This window comes from Typopeltis vanoorti, chromosome 23, assembly GCF_054136105.1.
Source record: "Typopeltis vanoorti isolate ZY-2024b chromosome 23, IOZ_Tvanoo_1.0, whole genome shotgun sequence".
Lineage (NCBI taxonomy): Eukaryota > Metazoa > Arthropoda > Arachnida > Uropygi > Thelyphonidae > Typopeltis > Typopeltis vanoorti.
Genome location: NC_143571.1, coordinates 77,519,616 through 77,541,129, shown reverse-complemented (window position 1 = coordinate 77,541,129; position 21,514 = coordinate 77,519,616). Strand labels below are relative to the sequence as shown.

Here is a 21,514-nt window from a genome sequence, read left to right as displayed (position 1 = left end):
TTACGATTTGAGATTTAGCAGACCAAATTGTATTCTTATTGGATTAAATTACAATGCAAAATGATGATAGATTATAAAATAATATGATGAAACATGACAGAATTTCATGAAGGCTAGGACAAGGCCCAGTTAAACAAGAGCTGCCATGATTTTTGTCATGGAAACAGCACGAACAGTGCTAAGTCAGTTACTAGAAGAAATCCCAGAATGCATCCCAACTCAACATCAAAGTTCAAGACTGACACTATCAATATAAGCAGCACCAATGGAAAATATAATGGAACTAGCAGAAGAAATGGATAAGTAACAGACAGACAGACATAACAGGTGTGACTGAAATAAAGAAGACAAACACAGGTGAGATCATTCTATGCAACACATACAAAATGTTATATTCGAGATAACACTCACAGAAAAGGAGTAACTGAAGTATTCAACACTAAATATGAGGATAATTATCTTGAATGGCAGACAACATCAAGTAGAGAAATGTAGGCAAATATCAGAATGGGGAACTGGACACTGAGACTTGTCTTCCAAAAAGAAGTTCTACTAAGGAAGAAACTGAGAAATTTTTAGAGACATTAGAAAAGGCAGCTGACACAATGAAAAAGGAAAAATTAGAGATCTAAACTGCAAATTAGAAAATGATAACTAGATGTATAGAAATGTTTTGTGAAAATGTTTGGTTCAGGACATGGATTAATTATTACTAAGTTCCACATCAAAATGTGCACAAATTTGCATGGAGAAAAGAAGCAAGAAATAAGTCTCATTGACTACATTATTGTTGGTAGCAATGTTTTCCACTAGTTCAGGACACAAGGGTATACAGAAGATTCAGAATAGTCTAAAATACACAAACATCAAGAAAAAATGAAAAATGAAAGTGTTTTGAAAACAAGAACCAAACCTTTCAGTGATAAAGCCTGAAGAAAACATTAATTGATTCAGCCAGAGAGGCATATGGTTAGGTTGTCTGTAAGGATAGAAAAATCAGAACTCCAAATAAGAACTCCTTGACTGTCTTCATTAAAGAGACAGTCAAGAGAATGCATATCGAAAGCTCCTGGCAAGTAAGTCAGCTTGTGCTCTTAAAGAATGTAAAGAAAAATGTAAGAAAGCACAGCACTGTGTAAAACTAACTAGCTAAACAAAAGCTATGGGAAGACTGTGGTAAGAACATAAAAATAAATATTAAAAATGTGGGAAAATATTCTGGAAATTACTGAAAACAATTAGAAATGGAGGACAGAGTACTGTAAAAGAAATCAAAGATGATAATGGTGACATCATAACTGAAGATATTCTAGATGTCTGGAATAATTACATTGAAAGATTGCTAAATGAAACATGCATGATATCAGCACAATGATGGAAACATTAAACAGAAATGCAATCAGGAATACATATATACTTTAAGTAAAAACTGTCATCAAAAACCTGAAATGTGAAAAGGCAAGTGGAGTAGATGATATTTGACTGGAAATTCTCATATATGGAGGTATAAAAGTTGTACAATGGTTGCACACTATATAATTCAGAAGGCATGGTCAGAGGATCGAATTCCGATGACTGGATAAAGCTCGCATACTACGCTATAAAAAGACAAAACTGAATATGAGAATTACAGAGGCATTAAGATTTAATGATAAGATTTAATTATGCAAGTATAACTAAGAAACACCTAAGAAAAACTATGGAAGGAAAGTTTGAAAAACAAGCTGGATGCACATCAAATAGAAGATCAGATTTTCACTTAAACACAAAAATGGTTAAGAAATCTTGAGAATATAACAAGGATTTGTATTTAAGTTCTGTATATCTGAAAAAGGCATATGACATGGTGCCAAGAGAAAAGCTCTTCAAAACACTACAGTTATATGTCGTAAATTATATTGAGCAATATATATTTGAGATGTAAGTCAGAATTTATAACTGAAGGAGGTACAAAAAGATGGCCAGATGTTAAACAAGTAGTGAAACTACGGTTCACATCATTTTCACTGTTATTTATCATGTATAAAGATCCCATTATGAAGAAAAGTGGCATTAAATCTGATATCAAAATTGGAGATGTTAATCTCAGCTGTGTACTTTATGAAGATAATGTTATACTTCTAAATAAATCCAGTACAAGTCTGCAAGAATTCCCTTTCTGACTGAACAATAATGCAAAGCAAATAAAGATACAACTTGAAATCAGTTCAGATTATTATTATTATAAAAAACCATGGATTCAAAGACCCATCGTGGGAGGTCCACTGTTATACACCTAGTTTATCACACTGTGCCTTAAATATATTTACTGTCTCTGCGCTCACCACACTCTTGGGCAACGCATGCCAATCACTCACCACTCTCCGTGCAAAAACCTGCTCCTCACTCCTTTGCTCACACCCTCCTTATACAGGGATGATCTTTTGTTCTCTTCCTATCTTCACTCATTCTGTGCAAAACCTCCCCGACATTAATCTGGTAATAACCTCTTATATGTTTCGATCATATCCCCTCTCGTCCTTCTATCCACCAATTTCTACAAACTGCATTTTATCAATCTGTCTTTATACTGGACATTCCAGAGACCAAAAACCACCTTAGTCGACCATTTCTGAACTTATCCAACACATTTTTTTGGAAACCCAGTGATAAATCTGTGCACAGTAATCCATATGTGGCCTGATCAAAGCCTTATACAAAGGAACCAGAACGTCCTTACTTCTACAAGTCAGTGCCCTCTGCATCATTCCCATTATTCGCTGTGCTGCCCTCACAATTTTAGTAACATGTCCCTGAAATTTTAGTTCCTTGTCTACAATCACTCCCAAATCTCTCATCTCCTCTACTTCCAAGATATTTCCACTAATTGTGTGCTCTACATCCCATCTCTGCTTCCCAAATTTCAAAACCTTACACTTTGCAACACTGAATTGACATCCCACTCATTTACCATTCAGACAGTGTATTAAAGTCCTCTTGCAAAATACAGCATCCGCTCTACTCCTGATCCCCAACTTTGCATCATCTGCAAACAACTACATATCACCATTTAGACCTCTCCAAATTTTACATAAAAATTAAAACAGCAATGACCCAAAACAGACCCTTGGAATACACCACTAGTAACTTTCCACTTCTGGGATATAGTTCCTCCATAGACAACCTGCTGATACCTATCAGACAGTCAATCTCCAATCCAGCGAACTAATCTATTGTTCATCCCCATTTTTTCCAATTTAATTACTAGCTCGTCATGTGGCAGTTTATCAAACGTCTTTGCAAAATCAAAATATACCACTGTATATGCAATACCCTTATCTAACGCATCTGTCACTTTATTATACAAAGTAAGCAGATTGCTAAAGCATGATCTTCCTTTAATAAATCCATGCTGGCCACCAAAGAGTATTTTTCTGTTGTCAACCCAATTTTGAATCTTAGTCCTAACTAACTTCTCTAATACCTTAACCACAACTCCAGACACAGAGATTGGTCTATAATTCAAAACCCTACCCTTATCACCTCCCTTATGAATTGGAACAATTTTACCCTCTTTCCACTCTTTTGAAACTTGACCCAGTAAGATATTCATGTTGAAAAGATATGCAAAAGCTGTTGTTAACTCTCTGGAACACTCCCTCAAAACACGAGGTGAAACAGCATCAAGTCCCACAGCCTTATTGACATTAAGTCTATTCAATTCCTCATATACCTCCTGTTCACTTACTAACAGTTCCTCCTACTCCTTTCAAGTTCTCTGCATGATGTCACATTCATAAGAATGAAATAACTTCATAAATTGCTCATTAAATATCTCAACTATATCCTCTGCAGCAATTATCATTCCTCCATTTTCAACAACCAATTCCATCCTACCATAATCATTCTTTCTTCTACCGGCCACATATTGAAAAAACTCCTTAGGATTTTTTTTGGCAGCTTTAGCTAACTGATGCTCATACTGCACTTTTGCTACCCTTATCAAGTGAGTAACCTTCCTCACCTGCTCTCTGTATTTCTCATGCAACTTGTTATAACTACCCATCTTGTGTTTCTTCCATAATACTTCTTCTTCCAGATTGCATACCTTATCTCTTGATTCATCCATTTCACACCTGCTCTATTTACCCTCTTAACCTTTGGAATACATTCTGATATTGCCTCTACCAAATAGTTCTTGAGTAGGACCCAAGTAGCATTGATATCCTTTCCGTCCAGTTCCTCTTTCCAATTTATTATCGCAAGCTGTTTCCTGAGCTTTTCATAATTACCAGTCTTATAATTCCACACATATCCCTTTCTAACAGAAGTCCTCAAATGACTGGTCATCATGCCAGTTATCACCTGGTGGTCTCTCTAACCAACTAGTGGAAGATTTGACACCTCATTTATAATAACATCATCTGATGAGATGATCAAATCCAATACTCTTGATCCTCATGTACCCTCTATTACATACTGCCTAAGGTAATTGTCATTCAAAAATTCATTTTCTTTACCCCCAGATGAAGTCTCTTAATTCCAGTCTATATTATCATAATTAAAGTCACCCATAATGATCAATCGTTTCTTGCTAGCTAGGCCAATTTGCCTATACATTTCCTTCTCGTTACCTTCCATATTACCAGGCCTATAGCAACACCCAACTAAATATTTCATCCTGTTTACTTCTATCTCACACCATACTGCCTCAAAACCATGGGCACTATTTACACCCTGCAAATGCACCTTAGATGGGCACAACACATCTGCTACCATCAACAGCACTCTTTCTCCCTTTCTTCCCTGTCTGTCTTCACGAAAAATATATCTGTTCATCTCTATTCCTGTCAGGATGTCATTGTCATCTAACCATGTCTTGCTAATACTAACAATTTTGGGACGAATAAGCTCAAGCAAAGCAACAATTTCATACGACTTATTTCGAATACTTCTAGCATTAGTAAATAAACATAAGAAACCATTACTGCTTTTACAAGTCCTACAAACGTCACTTCTCCGATGTGACTCTTCAATACTTCCCCCAGTCACTGCCTCTATATTACCACCAATTCTACAACTTCCCTCACACCCAAACTCTCCCACACATCCTGGGCAATCTCAATCTATGTTTGCCTGCTCGCACATTCACCTCTGAATCCAGTAGCAGTTCACAACTACTAATTTTAAAATAAAATTTAATAAAATGCCATTATATTAACATAAGGAGTAGGAGAGTATAATGCATCAGTGCCACATATGGAGTGGAGGTGAGGATTGAGAAAGAATTTTATTGACAATTTTCTTGAAGAGTTAGGACAATGGTTCCCAAACTTTTTTGGTTCACGGCACCCTTAGAGTATCAGTGATTTTCCCGCGGTACCTAAAGTCAGAACACAGACCTACCTAACAAAAGTGAAACAACTAGTGGTTTGTACAGTGTCTGTTAGATGTTCTTCCTATCATCGCATCAACACATTGATGGTCCAATTCTAAAACCACACGTGGCTAAGTGTCATTTCAGTGAAAATATTGGAATATTTCACGGCACCCCAGGGAGCTGTGGAACACAGTTCGGGAACCACTGAGTTATAGGATTGTAGGTGATGGAGAAATATTTCATGAGGAAAAAGGATAGAAGAAATGAGGAAGATGATAGGCAGTTTTAGTGTGTTTGCAGTAGGAATGCTGGGTAGCTACTGCTCTTATCTTTCAATCTAACTGAAAGCTGAAGAGCATTCAAATTACATTAGATTTATGGAGAGAATCAACTATTATTTCAGATTTAAAAAAAAAAAACTAACATTAAAATTCTAAATTTAACTTTTACATTCAAGTCATTTCCACCATACTATTGTAAGATACATAATATCAGATACTAATTAACAGCCTCATGGCAAAAAAAAAAAAAAAAATGATAAATTACATCAGAAAATTCTTATTCTTAACATCCAGTTATTAAACCTCAATAGTTAGTTTTACAAATTTATATCAACATATTCACAGCATTTAGTCCTTTAAAAAAAAAAAAAAAAAAAAACTTGGCTCTCTTGTTGGCCTGTCTTTACCATGTCTACTTTCAGTGACAAATATAATTTATACAAACAAAAATAATGAAAATTATTTTTGTTTGTATAAACTTTCATCATTTTTACTATAGTTTTGTATATTCTTGACAATCACCATGAGTACTGCTGCGAGGGTCATCCTGTGATGACCAAAAATTTCGTTTTACTTTACTTTAGAATAGGCCTTGATGTCAAACATAATAAAATATTCTGGAAATGTTAAGAGCAAGCACATATTTCCCCAAATCTTTCCATGGAACATGTCCAGAGTGATGGATGAGGTTAAAAGATCAGCCCAGTATTGGGAGTTTTTTATTCACACTAAAGCAGTTTAACTGGTAACTTTCTCTAGATAGTGGAGAAGATGACAGCTGTTGACTTTCTCCATTATTCTGGAAAGGACTGAGGTGATAGGAATCTGTCTCTTTGTGTTCAACAAAGTAGTTCACAATCCACATATTTTGCTTCTGGGGATCCTCACGTTCTGGATAATACTTTTCAAATGACATCTTCAAGTGGGCTGCAATAATATCTGAAACTGAATTCTGTGAATAGAAAGCATCTGCTTCCATAACATAATTTGAAACATTTCATTATTTCTTTCTTTAGTCATATTAAGCCAAAATTTGAGTTTCTTTTTGAATGATTCAATCTTGTTGCAAGCATTAAATAATACGGTTGTATCTGGACTCTGAAATTTTAAATTCAACTCATTTATGTAAGAAAATATGTTGCTGAGATATGACAACTTGGCTACACATTTCTTATCCTAGAAATAATGGGACAGGTCATGTTTCTTATCGATTAGAAACAGCTCAACTTACTTTAGGAGTTCATATAACCTCTTGGGAACTTTACCACAGGACAGCCAACGAACTTCCAAACAGAAAAGAATATTTTGAAGATCAGAGCCCATTTCATTGCACAATGCTTTTAATAGTCTTGTATTTAAAGCAGTGTTTTTTATATAATTAATAATTTTAACAGATTGAGACAGGACTTCATTAAGCTCAAGTGTCATTTTTTGGAGGCCAGGTTTTGCCTATGAATGTAGCAACGTGCTGACAAGGTATTGCCTACCGTATCCTTAATTTTAGTAAATAAACCTGAAAGACAAGCAGTGTACACACTTTACAAACTCAGTACACACTTTATGCTGTCAGTATAAAGTGTGAGACTGAACAATTGCAGAGATGTCAGGAAAATGGTAGAGCTGAGAAGAGGAAAAATATGAGAAGACCTGGTGAGAAACAGAAACATATGACTACATGATGGAGGTTTAATGGATTGTATACAGCACTCAGAAAGGATTAAAACAGAATTTAATACTTCCTATATTTCATCTCAGTCACTGAGACATCTTCAGGAAAAAAGTAATGTAACATATACACAAATATCACACAATACTAAGCCAACCATGTGGGTGACACTAAAGTCCTATCTAGGTGGAGCGCCCTCTATGGGAGGTGGCTTGGAATGTACGGTGAGATCTCTGATGATAAATGTTTCCCAAATCTTAGGAAGCTTAATGCAACCATATTTATTTAGATTTGGTTAATTTTTGAGAGCTGCTGCAGATTCTAAAATAGTCTCTCTTTTTTGAATTTGCTGTGCTGGTTTTTTTCCAAGCGATCTTGTGGGTTGTATCCAAGACACGGTCAGCCAGGCCCGACTGATCATAGTCATGGTTGCAGATGTATGACTTATGTTCCTCTAGGCCAGCGCTTCCCAAACTGTGGGCCGCAGCCCCCTTGGGGGCTGCAGGTTTTGTTGACAGAGGCCACAAAATAAAAAAAACAAATTGAAAACGTTTTAAGACTAAGTAGATTTTTTTTAATCTTAAAAGAAAAGTATTTAATTTTTATTATTTTTTTATATTTTAATGGGAAAAAAAAATCACATATTGGTGCAGGTTCACAATTTTGCTTCCTGCGTATTTCGGCGCTTAATGAATATTAGTAAATATATGCTTATTCATATAAGTTTCATTTCAAAGCAGAAATCTAAGAATTGAAGTTTCTAATATTTCACCTGATGTTGGTGTAGCAGTATTGAAACACATCCATCACATTAAATTGTTATTAAACTTCTTTTATGTTTTGAATTCTTTCTTTATTACTAATCGTTTTACGTTTCATGTGCTTGTACTGCAAATGTACAACAACAATATAACTATGTATATAAAAATGAGATAATGTGTATGTAAGATGCTAAAACTGTAACATTTGCATTTGATTTTTGCAATATTTGCTGTGTATGTTGAATATAAATATTATAACATGTCTATATTATGATTTTTTTTCTAGGGGGGGGGCCGTGAAATGTTTTAATTTTTCCAAAGGGGGCCCTGACATCCAAAAGTTTGGGAAGCAATGCTCTAGGCAGATGGTTGCTGATCTGCCTGTCTGCCCAAAGTATACCAGCTTACAGGAACAGGGTACTTTAGAGAAAGCTGATCTTTTGTAGATCAGATAAGGGTAGCCAGTTAGCAGTGGGGTTTAAATGCTGTGTGTGAAAAAGTACAACCTATACACTGCATTTATCATCAGAAGGGAAACACCAACCTCCTAGATAAGCCAATCCCTGAAGATCCCTGTTGTAATCCCCAAAACAAAGGAAGTATTAAATTCTGGTTTAATCCTTTCTGAGTGCTGTATACAATCCACTAAACCTCCAACATGATGTTCTCACAGCACTTAAACCTCAACACATGACTAAGTGAAAGAAAATGAGCAAGGCAAAAAAAAAAAAAAGTGATGATTTCATGATTTGAGAAGTATTTATTTAATGTGAGTGTGAATAAATGTATCCTGGTGCAAAAAAGTTATTAGTGGAGTTGTCAGTATACTATGTCACATACTATAGGTGGCGCTTGCGAATAAGTAATGCTAAACATGTGCTCCTGCATTTTATCGTAATTGTAAATGTTTTTTGTGCAAAATAAGCAGCAAACGGAAAAGTAACAGAAGGTACCAAGCAGATGATTACTTCAGTACAACTCTTAAGTACCCATAGTCCATTAAATCTGCTATATTTTACAACTAAAAAACAGCCACGTGAAGGCATTATGCCTACAGTGCGAAGTAAAGATGACGGCAACAAAGGCCAACAATGGAAGATTACCTCGAATCCCGTCAGCGTAGCGTCGCCGATCACCAACAAACCGAATGACATTACAAAGTGCCGCAGCTGTGAAACTGAAGTCAAAAAAAGGAAAAAAGATATATTGTACAATTTCTGTTGCAACTGGCTACATATTTCCTGCGTGAAAATAAATGAATCACCACACAAGCTTTTTACTGATCTAAACCAGCCCTACTTCTGTACGACGTGCCTCCCTTCCGTAAAACAAATACTAAACCTAGGCAAAAGAGTCAATAACCTCGAGCAACAGCTTAATACCGTGATCGATACTTCTCCTCCAAAATTGAAAAGTTGGAAACTAAGCTCAAGACGCTCAACAATCAGTGCCTGACCGCAAGTGCGGCCATGCCTGCTAACGAACTTCGTGAACTAATCACATCATCGGTACACGAGTTGCTCGAGGCCAAAAATAGAAAACTCAACGCTGTTATCCTGAACTTTCTGATGGAAAACGATAAATCCTTAAAAGAAGACGTCGGCAAACTTGCAGGAGAATGCAATTTCGATCCCAGAAATATCGTCAAATGCCATCATATCGGACCCGTAAACAAAAGAAAGGACGGAACATACTTTCCACGTCTTGTGAAAGTGACCTGCGACTCACCAATAAACAACCAAATTTATAACAGCGATAAACAACAAGCTAAAGGACACTTGCCCCCAGTCGCACATACATGCTCGACCTGATTCAACCTTTGCCCAGAGAGAGCAAAGTAGCCAACTAGAAGAAAAACACCAAAATGGAGACAAAAGTTGGGTGATAGACTACAAACAATCGAAACTAGTACAAAAACCAAGTGATGCCACTAGCAGCCACCAAGGACACCAGTATGCAGGCACTGCATAGGAAACATGCAAAACCCCTGGAGTCAAATCCATGCCTCACAGAACCTTGCATATCCACTTCGCCAACATCCGTGGCCTCAACTCCAACCTTAATAGCATCCATTACCATCTACAGTCCACCAAATCCCACCTACTCTTTTTAAGAGAAACTCAAATCTCACCTTCCCCAGCACTATTCATCTCAACCTTCCTAACTATACACTATTTAACTCCTTTCGACCCAAGGGTGGCATCTGTGCATATATCTGCTCTGACATACTCTGCCAGAGACCAACTAACTTAGAATCGCCTGACTTCAACCTTCTTTGGTTGAAGATATCCCTCCCCCATTCAGTCAAATTCATCTGCTGTCTCCTATCGCTCTCCCAATACCACCAATCACTCTGCGCTCTTTCATTTCCTCTCCTTAAAAGTTGATTTTCTCCAGCCCCACTCTCCTAACAGTGAAATCATCCTCCTGGGTGATTTCAACGTCCATAACACCAATTGGCTTTCCTCTTCCAGTTATACAGATCCTGCAGGCAGAGATGCTGAAACATTTGCAGTCACTAATGACCTTATACAAATTGTTCAAAAACCGACCATAATACCAGATAACCCAAATCACTCCTCAAAATTATCTAGATCTCTTCCTTACTAATGATCTCTCCAAATATGCAGTGAATGTAGTGAGCCACCTGGGCAATTCTGACCGCAACTTAGTGCTCATCTCCTCCCCCATGCAACAACGCTTACACAGTCACTCCCACACAAGAGTAATTTGGCATTATAACAGTGCCAAATGGGACAGTCTCCGAGACTACTATGCTTCATTCCCATGGTTAGACTATTGTTTCCGGTCTTCCAGTCCAAACACATGCACTGAACGCATCATCAAAGTGATCCTCACTGGCATGAAAACATATATTTCCCACACTACTCAGACCTGCCATCCCTTAACTAAACCCTGGTTCTCCAAAAAATGTGCCGATGTGCCAAGGCTGTACAAATGAAAATCAGGCATACTACAACTGGCACAAATCAAAAACCCCATCCTCATTCAATGCCTATACTGAAGCTCAAAACAAATGCAAGAAAATTATCAATACTTTCAAAACAGAATTTGAACGGGCAAAAAGCAGGAAACTTGCAGCCGTGCCTTTTGGTCTCTTGCCAAGGCAATTGGCCGTAACTTTTGTCCTACACTATTCCCACCACTGTCATACCCAGATGGCTCAATTGCAACATCACCCATAGAAAAAGCTAATCTCCTGGCATCACACTTTGCCTGCAATGCACACATAACTGACAATGGCAAATGCCCTCCAGTCAGTCCACCTACCCAACATACAATGCTCCCTGTATTCTTTTGCCAAAAAGACATCACAAACCTGTTGTCTAAATTAGACACAAAAAAGTCTCCTGGCCCTGACAGCATTCCTCCAATTATCCTGAAGGTCTGTGCATCGGAACTGACTTCTATCCTATGTTACCTGTACACACTCTCTTACTCCACTGGAATATATCCCAAAACCTGAAAACTGGCCTATATTCAACCCATTCCTAAAAAGGGTGACAAATCACTGCCATCTAACTACTACCCTATCTCACTCACTTCACTCCTGTCTAAAGTAATGGAGAAGGTCATCAACTCTCAACTCCTAATCTACCTTGAAGGTACCCGGCTATTAAGCGACCACCAGTATGGATTCTGTCAAAGCCGTTCAACAGGAGATCTACTCTCATACATCACCCATCACTGGACAAATGCCATGGAGAAATTCAGTGAATCCCAAGTAATTGCACTTGATATCTCCAAAGCCTTTGACCGAGTCTGGCACAAAGGCTTACTAAGGAAACTCCCATCATTTGGACTGCCTCAGGATTTCTGCAGATGGATTGCCAGCTTCCTGTCTGAATGCACACTATGTGTAATGGTAGACGGCTCCCTATCCCTTCACCATCCAACTAATGCTGGGGTTCCACAAGGTTCAGTTCTCTCACCAACCCTCTTCCTATATATCAATGACCTACTTCAGTTGACCTCTAACCCAATACACAGTTTTGCAGATGACAGCACATTACATTCTTCCCTTTCATTTGACAACCCATACTCTACACACCTCAACCCACAGAACATCAACCACCACTGCCCTTAATTCCGACCTCCAAGCCATCTGCCAATGGGGGCTCAGATAACCTTGTCAACTTCAACGCTAGTAAAACCCAGTTCTGTCTTATTTCTCACAAAAAAAGAACCATTTTCCTCCAGCATTGTTTTCGATAACACTCAAATTCTCAGACAAGATGAAATTTCTCTTCTCTGAATTACCTTGACATGAAGCCTCTCCTGACATAAGCACATCACAACCCTTGCATCCTTAGTTTCCAAAAAACTAGGTTCTCTCTTTTGCTCAAGATGCTACTTCACCACTAAACAGCTGTTAACACTATACAAGTCATAAATCTGCCCAGCTTTTGAATACTGCTATCACATCTGGAGTGGGACTCCAAAAAGCTCCCTCAAATTGCTCAACTCAATACAGAGGAGAGCAATAAGACTAATAAATGACACATCCCTCACCAACTCAATCAATCCCACTTTCACAAAGATGCTTGGTCTCTGCAATCTGTATATTCTATAAATATTTCCATGGGAAATGTTCATCTGAAACAACATCAAACAAGTTTCTCCTTTTGCAACCCACCATCCATATACGGTACTAACGTACTATAGGTTGACCAGCCAACCTCCTGTATATGGGCCCAACATAAAAAAAAAAAAAGAAAGAAAGAAAAAATAAATAATAATAATAATAATAAAAAAGGGTAAGATTAAATAAAGAGCTGATTTGTTTTGGCTGGCACAAATGACTAGTAAAATGAAAAATATTATTTGAGAAAAAAATATTAGTTATTGGAAGAAGTGAAAAAGAAAAGAGAGAGTAAAGACAGGAAGATTAAGTCTGCTGCCATGCGAAGAGGTGAGCAACAATTGCAAATCAATAGGTTGTACAAAAGGGAAGGTATGAAAGTCTGTGCACATATGGATTGAATTTCAGAGAAGAAAGGATATAATGCTGATTAACTGCACTTAATGAATTCAGAGTTAGGTGTCTCAAGAAAGTTTTCTTCACTGAAAATGTAAAAGAGTAAAGTCAAGAAAAGTAAAGCTAATAAGGTGCTTCTCGTAGACAGGCTTATACGTTGGTTATGCATTATTAAAACACTTAAGGAATAGAACAACGTAGTTAAGAATATAAATTAAATTAAACTTTAATAAATATTTTCCGATATTTCGGCAATGTCACATTGCCATTTTCTAAAGGAACTTACAAAAAAAGTTACGTGCACGTAGGCACTACAACACAGAAACTAGGAATGAAGAGATGAAGCTATTGTTCTCCTAACAGTCCTGATGGTGCCCTCTAGCGGGCTAAGTAGGTGTTCTTGGCCGTTGGGCTGAAGGTCTGCAGATGTAGGCCTCCCAAATTTGGGGCAGTCACATACACCCAAATTTGTCGAGGTTTGGAGAATTTCTTAGGGCTGAGGCTGATAAAGAGTCTTTCAAATTTGTATTTGCTACGGTGTATCACTGTAGCTTTCTTCCACCGTATTCTGTGGCGTGTATCCAGAGCATGGTCCGCAAGCCCAGAATGACTGATTTGTGAAAACGGATGTAGTCCTTGTGTTCCGAAATTCTGATATTCGCTGTCCTGCCTGTTTGGCCAAAGTAAGACAGTTTACAACTGCAAGGGACCTGGTAAACACCAGGTAGGTCTAGGGGAAGTGGCTGGTCTTTAGTGGAGCAGATAAGGGATGCCAATTTTCTGTAAGGTTTGTAACAGGAGGTCAGGTCATGTTTTTTTAAGATTTTGGTAATCTTTTCCGAGGTGCCTCGGATGTAGGGAATGGTGATGGATTTAGAGTAATCCTTGTTGTGTGTGTGTGGGGGGGGGGGGGGATCTGTGGTTTGTAGGTTCTAATATTTTTTGGATTTTGGGGGGGGAGGGGTAGCCATTGGCTGAGAAAGTGTTGAGGATGTGATTTAGTTCAGTGTTTAGGGCCAAGTCGTTTGAACAGATTAGTTTAGCCCTGTTGTATAGTGTTTTCACTACTCCATATTGTTGTGAGGGTGAGGGGGATTGTTGGTGAATGTATCTGCCTGTATGGGTGGGTTTTCTGTAAACTGAGAAAACTGAGAAAGAGTTCAAGGTAGGAGTTTTTGACAGTCAGTGCAACCTCACCAAGTTAATAAGGTGCTTATTACTAAATTATAATATCTTAAGAGATATTAAGGTGGATATAAATGACTGCATATATGGGTCAGTGTGAGATCACTCAAAAATGCAGAATCTAAAGTCTCAAGCAACAAAACTGAACTGGATAGTCAATACAAGGTATAAAGGTAGGGGGCCCTCAGATGACGTTACAGCTTATGTATACTAAGGCTAGAAGTATCAGGAATAAGAGGTAGGAGTTTTTGACAGTCAGTGCAACCTCACCAAGTTAAGTGTATTTGCAAGACTGCTGACAGAGGGAGATGTTGTCAGGAGAGAGAGAGTGAGGGTATATGCATTTTCAGGAAGGATAGAGTGAACAGGAGGGGGGGGGAGGAATACCGCTAATGACAGGAAATAGGATATATATAGCAATTCAATTTGAAGCAAGCAATTGTGTGTATGAGACAGAGGAAGCCAACAGGACAAAATATACAGTTGGTTAATTACTACCCCCCCCCTGGCTGTTATTAGCCAAGGGGGTGTAAATGATGATATAGAAGACATGCACTGGCAAATTAGAACGGTAGTGTTGACTGAGTAATTAGCATGTAGAATTTCAACCATGGGAACATGGATTGAAAGGAGGTATGATCCAATTACAGGAAGGAAAATTTCTCCACCTGATAAGAGATAATTACTTGAAAGAACATGTGATGAAGTGGACTAAGGGTTCAAAATACTAGACCCGGCCACAGGATTAGATGACCTGCCCATAACCAAGATAGCCACACTGCCTCTGACTGGAAAGAGAGAGAGAGAGAGATCATGTGATCTTGACGAAGTTAACAAATATTTCCTTGAGGTGAGTGTGTGTGCGCGCGCGCACACACACACACATATATGGAACTACATTAGGTGATGATGACAAACTTAGTTGGTATCTTGAAGACATAAAAATCTACAAGGGAAGGATGTCAGCAGTAGATAGGAGATGGTTAGTGCAGTGATGGCGAACCTATGACATGCATGTCAGCACTGACACAGTTGAGGGTTTCAAGTGACACACCTTGGATGTGGAAAGATATTGGTATTCTGATGAAAAAACTGCATTAAATCGTGTAAGATCGCTCTCAGATAAGGCAAAGGAACAGAAAAGTCATTAAATGTAATGTAAGTTTGTAATTTCATTTTATTAAATTAATTGTATAATATGCATTCATAGATGCATTCATAGATTTTATATCAATGTCCTATTAAATAAATAGCCTAATATGCAATGTATAAGTCACCATCTATGATTATGTAGTTAAATTTATAATACATGTATGCAAGTGGCACATCAAATAACGTCAATATTTAAAAAAAAAAGATGTTTGACACATCCAGATAAAAAGGTTCGCCATCACTGGTCTAGTGGTATCTGAAGGAAGCAATATCAGACTGTACACCCAAGGAGTTAGATGAGGAGCTGTAAATAAAGAGAAAGGTGATCTGCAAGTTCATGAGCAGCATGAGGCTAAGGCAAGAAAGGACCAGTATGGCAAGAAAAGCAAAAGGAGATTAATAAGAAATTAGCTTTGGGGAGGAGGGAGGAAGAGAAAAGAAATCCACGAGAGTTCAAGGAATGAGTGACTTTGGAATGATAACTAACAAATTCTGATGGTAGTGAGGTAACAGGAGCAAAGTATTTGAGGGTCTATAATCCAAATGAGGACAGTGCTATGACAGGAACTAATGTGAGAAGAGGAGGTAATAAATTGGATGTGCTTAGAATATTGCAGAATTTCAATGCAAATACAGCTGTGGGATGAAATGGGATAACCAGTTCATATATTATGAGAATGTACAAAGGAATTGATACTGTTTCTGAAAATGTCTAACATAAGTCTCAAATCTGATAAAGTACCAAGAGAGCGGAAGGAAGGGAACGTAAATAGAATGATTACACTAATAGAAAAGTGGAGAAAAAAAATAGAAAAATGGAGTCGATTAAGGTCAAAGCCAAAAAACTGGAAGGAGATCTCCACATAAACTTCAAAGAATACAGAGAACTGACTGGAGTTACTGATCTAATGTCCAATCCTCACCTTCACATGGTGTACCCAGTTAGTAGGTATCCACTGCGTACTGAACAAACAAGGATGAGCTTGCAATTTGGGTCTTGGCAGACCAAATTATACCACAAATATGATAGTGAAACATGATGAATTTTCAAGTTAACTGGGCATTACCCAATTAAACAAAACCCATGCAATTTTTGTCAGGGAACCAAGCAAACAGTAAAAAATCAGCTACTGGAACAGACTCAACATCTAGAAGAAGAAATCCAACATCAGAAGAAGGTGAAGATAGCAACCATCGATATGAGGAGTATTGATGGAAAGGAAATCAAGCTTGCAGAAGAAATGGAAAAGTACCATGTTGACATAATTGGCATCGCTGAAAGGAAGACAAAAAAATCAGGTGAGATCTTACTAAATAAGTATAGGATGTTATATTCAGGCAATAATGATCAGAAAGGAAGAAGTAACGATAGCATTCAATACGAAACATGAAGATAAACTTCTTAATTGGAAGGCAGTTTCAAGAAGAATTATGTGGGCAAACTTCAAAATTGGGAAATGAATAATGAAACTTATTTGTGCCTATGTTCGCACAGAAGATTCTGCAAATGAAGTAGTGGGGGAATTTGGCGAGTCACTAGAGTAGACAGCTGAAAAAGAAAATGGAAAAAGTAATACTTGTTGGAGATCTAAACAGCAGAGCAGGAAGTGAATCCCACCAGTCATAAAGAAATGTTTAGGGAAAATTTGGAGAAAAGAACAAGGCTAATAATAACGGTAAGTATCTGCTCGAATATGGACTAGTCATCACTAACACCACGTTCCAACATAAAGATGTGCGCAAGTTCACATAGAGAGAAAGTATATGAAATAAGAAAAGCCCTTCATTGATTATGTTACTGTTGACAACATTGATAGTTGATATCTTTAGGATACAAGAGTGTACAGAGGATTTGAAATTGAAAGTGACCATCAGTTAGTTTTAAATAGAAAACAACTGAATATCACACTGAAACGACTAGTATGTAAAAAGTTTTAAAAATAATTAAAGTTGAACAGCTTTTACAGGTAAACTGTGAATTCAACAATACAAACATTGAAAAAATAATGGAATAGTTTGAAAACAAGAACCTTGGAGTGTCAGTGGCAAACTTTGAAGAAAACACTGATTCAGCTAATAAAGAAATTAGATGATGATAAAAAAATGGGAAACATACTACAAGAGCAGTTGGAAGAACATAAAAATGGAAGGTGGATTGCAATAAACTATCACAATAGGTCTAAGACATAAAGGAGGTTGCAAGACTGCAGCAGCAAATTATAAACAAATGACCATTTTGAGAGTGGTAACAAGATACTGGAAAAGTTAATGTTGGCTAAATACAGAATTCAGAACTGGTTAAATAAAAATACAATACTCTATAGAAGGAGAAGCAGCATGGTTTTGTGAAGGGCAGCTCACATCTTAGTAATTTACTAACTTCTGTAGCAGTGACAGCTGAGGTGGAATGACTACAAGATACTGCCAGATTTTGCAAAGACATTTGACCGGATACTGCACAGAACTTTTATGCAAACTACAAGAAACAGGGATGGATATGAAGTGACAATATACATAAGAGGGTGAAGGAAGCAGATGACTAGTGGGTGCTGCAAAGTTCTGTGCTTGGACCACTGCTGTTTAGGGTGTACATAAATTATAAATCTCAGTATCACAGTTAGATTCAATGCCCTTCAGTTGGAAAGATCAGGATTCAAAGAAACTAGGTTAGAGCTTTTCAACTGAAAGTGAGTTAGCCAGTATCATACATAGGTTGCAAGGTTTCCCCCTCCTAGAGGGAGGGGAAACCTTCTCAAGCATGGGCTAATTCCCACACAAACTTCATAACTTTTATGTAAAGAAACTTCTTAATAAAGAAATAAATTTATTTGATTTACACTTTCAAGATAACATCAACTTATGCCAGTTGTCCATCATTGAGCTGCCTCTCTCTCTTCCCTGCATGATTCAGCCCATCAGTTAGGAAGGCGACTTGTTCACATCAGCTGTGCCAAATACTTATCCCATCTACCCCTTAAGCTAACTAATGCAGGCTAGCTTTTCATCGCTTGTGTACTTTCCTTCTTTACAATGGAGATGATCAATTATAATGTTAACTGACTGGAAATTTTCAGGTTATTTCAGATTCCAATGGTACAGACTGCACATATTTGGTTCATGATGAAGATTTCAGGTAACTGACAATTTAAGTTTTAAAGGATCGAGACTGGCTGCCTGCTAGTCAGTTAGACCCTACTGCCTTTGAGAAATACCAGGTATTAAAAAAGATTAGGGTGTGTGTTGGGGGGGGGGGTTCCAGTTTTGGCTTTTCGTTTATTCATTATTGTATTGGGATGATTTTAGGAGAAAATCTTAAAGAATTTTAGGAGAGACTCCTCCATGGCATGATTTCAATAAAAATCAAACTGTTTGGTTAAGAACTAAAGATTATAAAGTTTACCTGCTTTAATACATTTAGAAGTTCCCTTTCCTCTTTTAATTCTTCATCCCAACTACTTTCATCAAAGAAACATGAATCCCCATATGAAAAATCAGAAATGAATTCATCACTGTCATATCCAAAATAATCTTGAGAACTATCATAGGACTTTCCTTGTGATTTGTTAAAGCAATTGTGTGCATGATCAAATACTGAAATATAAAAAAAAATAATAATTGCTTCAAAACAGATAAATTTTAATGAAATACATAAAAATCTGAAAGAAAATAAAAATATTACTTTCATATTTATTCATTTCAGCCAAATCCTAAAATAAGTCATCATCATGCATATCAAGGATTTAGGCCCGGCATGGCCTGTTCCAGCCTTAGAAGTCATCGTTGAATCGTTTAAGAGGAGGTCCTGGTTTTCTTTTTCCTAATGGCTTGTACTTTAAGGCTTGTTTTGGTAATCTTTCGGTTTTCATTCTTTGAACATCTTCCATCCATTTATGTTTATATTTTAAAATTTATTTCTATTACTGGTTCTTGGTTTAATTCTTTTATAATTTCTTCATTTCTTTTGTGATCAAATAGGGTATACTTTGCAGTTTTTCTCATAAACTTCATTTCTGCTGTTGTTAATCTTTGTCTTTTTTGTTTTATTGTCCAGATTTCGCTTCCATACATTAAGATGGTAGGGCTAATGTATTGTATACGTTTAGTCTGGTTTGTTTTTGGACTAGGTTTGGTTTAAATATAGAGTTAATTACACCTGTTATTTTTAAATATTTTGCAATTTTTACGTTTATATCTTTTTCATATGTGATCATACATCCTAGGTAGTTAAATAAATTCACCTGTATTAAGATCTTGTTATATATTACTATTTTAGTTCATGCTGGATCTTGTCCTTTAAAGGACAGTTTTTGATTTTTCTGTTGATATTATCATACCATAATCTTTGGATATCTCATTTAGATCTAAAATAGCTTTCTGTAATAAGTTATCTTCTGAATTTGTAATTATTATTTGGTCGTCGGCAAAGAGGAGAGTGTTTAAGTTTACTGTAGGAGAAAGTTTAATTCCTTGATGTAAATTTTTATTCCATTTTATTATTATTTCATTTAAGTAGATATTAAAAAGAGTTGCTGAGAGGGGGCATCCCTGTCGGACCCCTTGGTTTATCTCTCTCGTATATGACAGCTCGTGATTTAATCTTATTTGTATTTGATTAGGGGTGCTTAAGGGTCAAAGCTGTATAACTGAGAGGAGACCTCCACATAGCCTTTAAAGGAATGCGGAGAACCGACCAGGGCTTCTGACCTAATGTCCAATCCTCACCCTGTTGGGTATCTACTTTGATACTGAACGAACGAGGATGGGCTGGCAATTTGGGATTTAGCCGACCAAATTGTATTCTTATTGGTTAAACCAAAATAAAAAATGATGGTACAACATGACAAAATTTCATGCCGGCTGGGGCGTCGCCCGGTTAAACAAGGCCCCCGTTGTTTTTGCCAGGGAACCAGGGCGAACAGCGAAAAGTCAGCTACTGGAAAAAATCTGAAAACAAACCCCAACTCAACATCACCAGAGTTAAAGATCGGTACTATCAACGTAAGAAGCCTGAATGGCAAAGAAATGGAGCTAGCTGAGGAATTAGATAAGTACCAGATCGACATAATAGGGGTGACTGAAACAAAAAAGACCAAAACTGGTGAGATCTTTCTGAGCAATAAATACAAAATGTTATATTCAGGCAATAACAATCAAGGAAAAGAAGGAGTAGCCATAGTATTCAACACAAAATACGAGGCTAATCTTCTTGAATGGCAGTCAGTCTCAAGTAGAGTAATGTGGGCAAATATGAGAATGGGGAACTGGACAATGAGACTTATTTGTGCCTATGGTCCCACAGAAGGTTCTACTAAGGTAGAAGTGGAGGAATTTTTTGAGGCTTTAGAAAAAGCAACTGACACAATGAAAAAGGAAAAGTTGGTCCTTGTTGGGGATCTAAATAGTAGAGTAGGAAATGATTGTGAGACATACAAAAATATTTTGGGAAAATTTGGAGAAAAGAGCAAAGCTAATAATAATGGCAAATATCTGTTGGATTTCTGCTCAGGACATGGACTGGTTATTACTAACACCATGTTCCAACATAAAAATGTGCACAAATTCACATGGAGAGAAGAGGCTAGGAATAAGAAAAGTCTCATTGACTATGTTATTGTTGATAGTGATGTTTTCTCCCTGGTGCAGGACACCAGAGTGTACAGAGGATTTGAAATTGGAAGTGATCACTATTTAGTCTTGAGCCGGATAAAATTGAATTTCATATTGAAAAGAATAACATGTAAGAAAGTTTTAAAGCGAATAAAAGTTGAGCAGCTCTCAGATGTAAACTGTAGACTAAAATACAGAAATGTTATTGAAAAGAAAATGAAAGAGTTTGAGAACAGGAATCAAACCTTGGAGATTCAGTGGCAAACTCTAAAGGAAACATTGATTGATTCTGCTAGAGAGGCATGTGGTGAGGTTGTGTGCAAAGATAAAAAAATCAGAACTCCCTGGTGGACACAGGAAGTTAAAGAGGCAGTGAAGGAAAAGAAGAAAGCATATCAAAAGTTCCTGGCAAATAAGTCAGCTTTTACTCTTACAGAATACAGAGACAAATGTAAGAAAGCTAAACAGTGTGTAAAACTAGCTAAACAAAAGTCATGGGAGGAC

General features: G+C 37.2%; 1 protein-coding gene across 1 annotated transcript in view; it reads right to left on the bottom strand.

The window, feature by feature from the left end:
* Window positions 1–21,514, bottom strand: part of LOC150094013 (uncharacterized) — a 286,529-nt gene that overhangs the window by 165,178 nt on the left and 99,837 nt on the right. Inside the window, exon 5 of the mRNA XM_090412937.1 lies at window positions 18,804–18,994. Coding sequence (XP_090269063.1) covers window positions 18,804–18,994 — 191 coding nt within the window. The remainder of the gene's footprint in view (window positions 1–18,803; window positions 18,995–21,514) is intronic.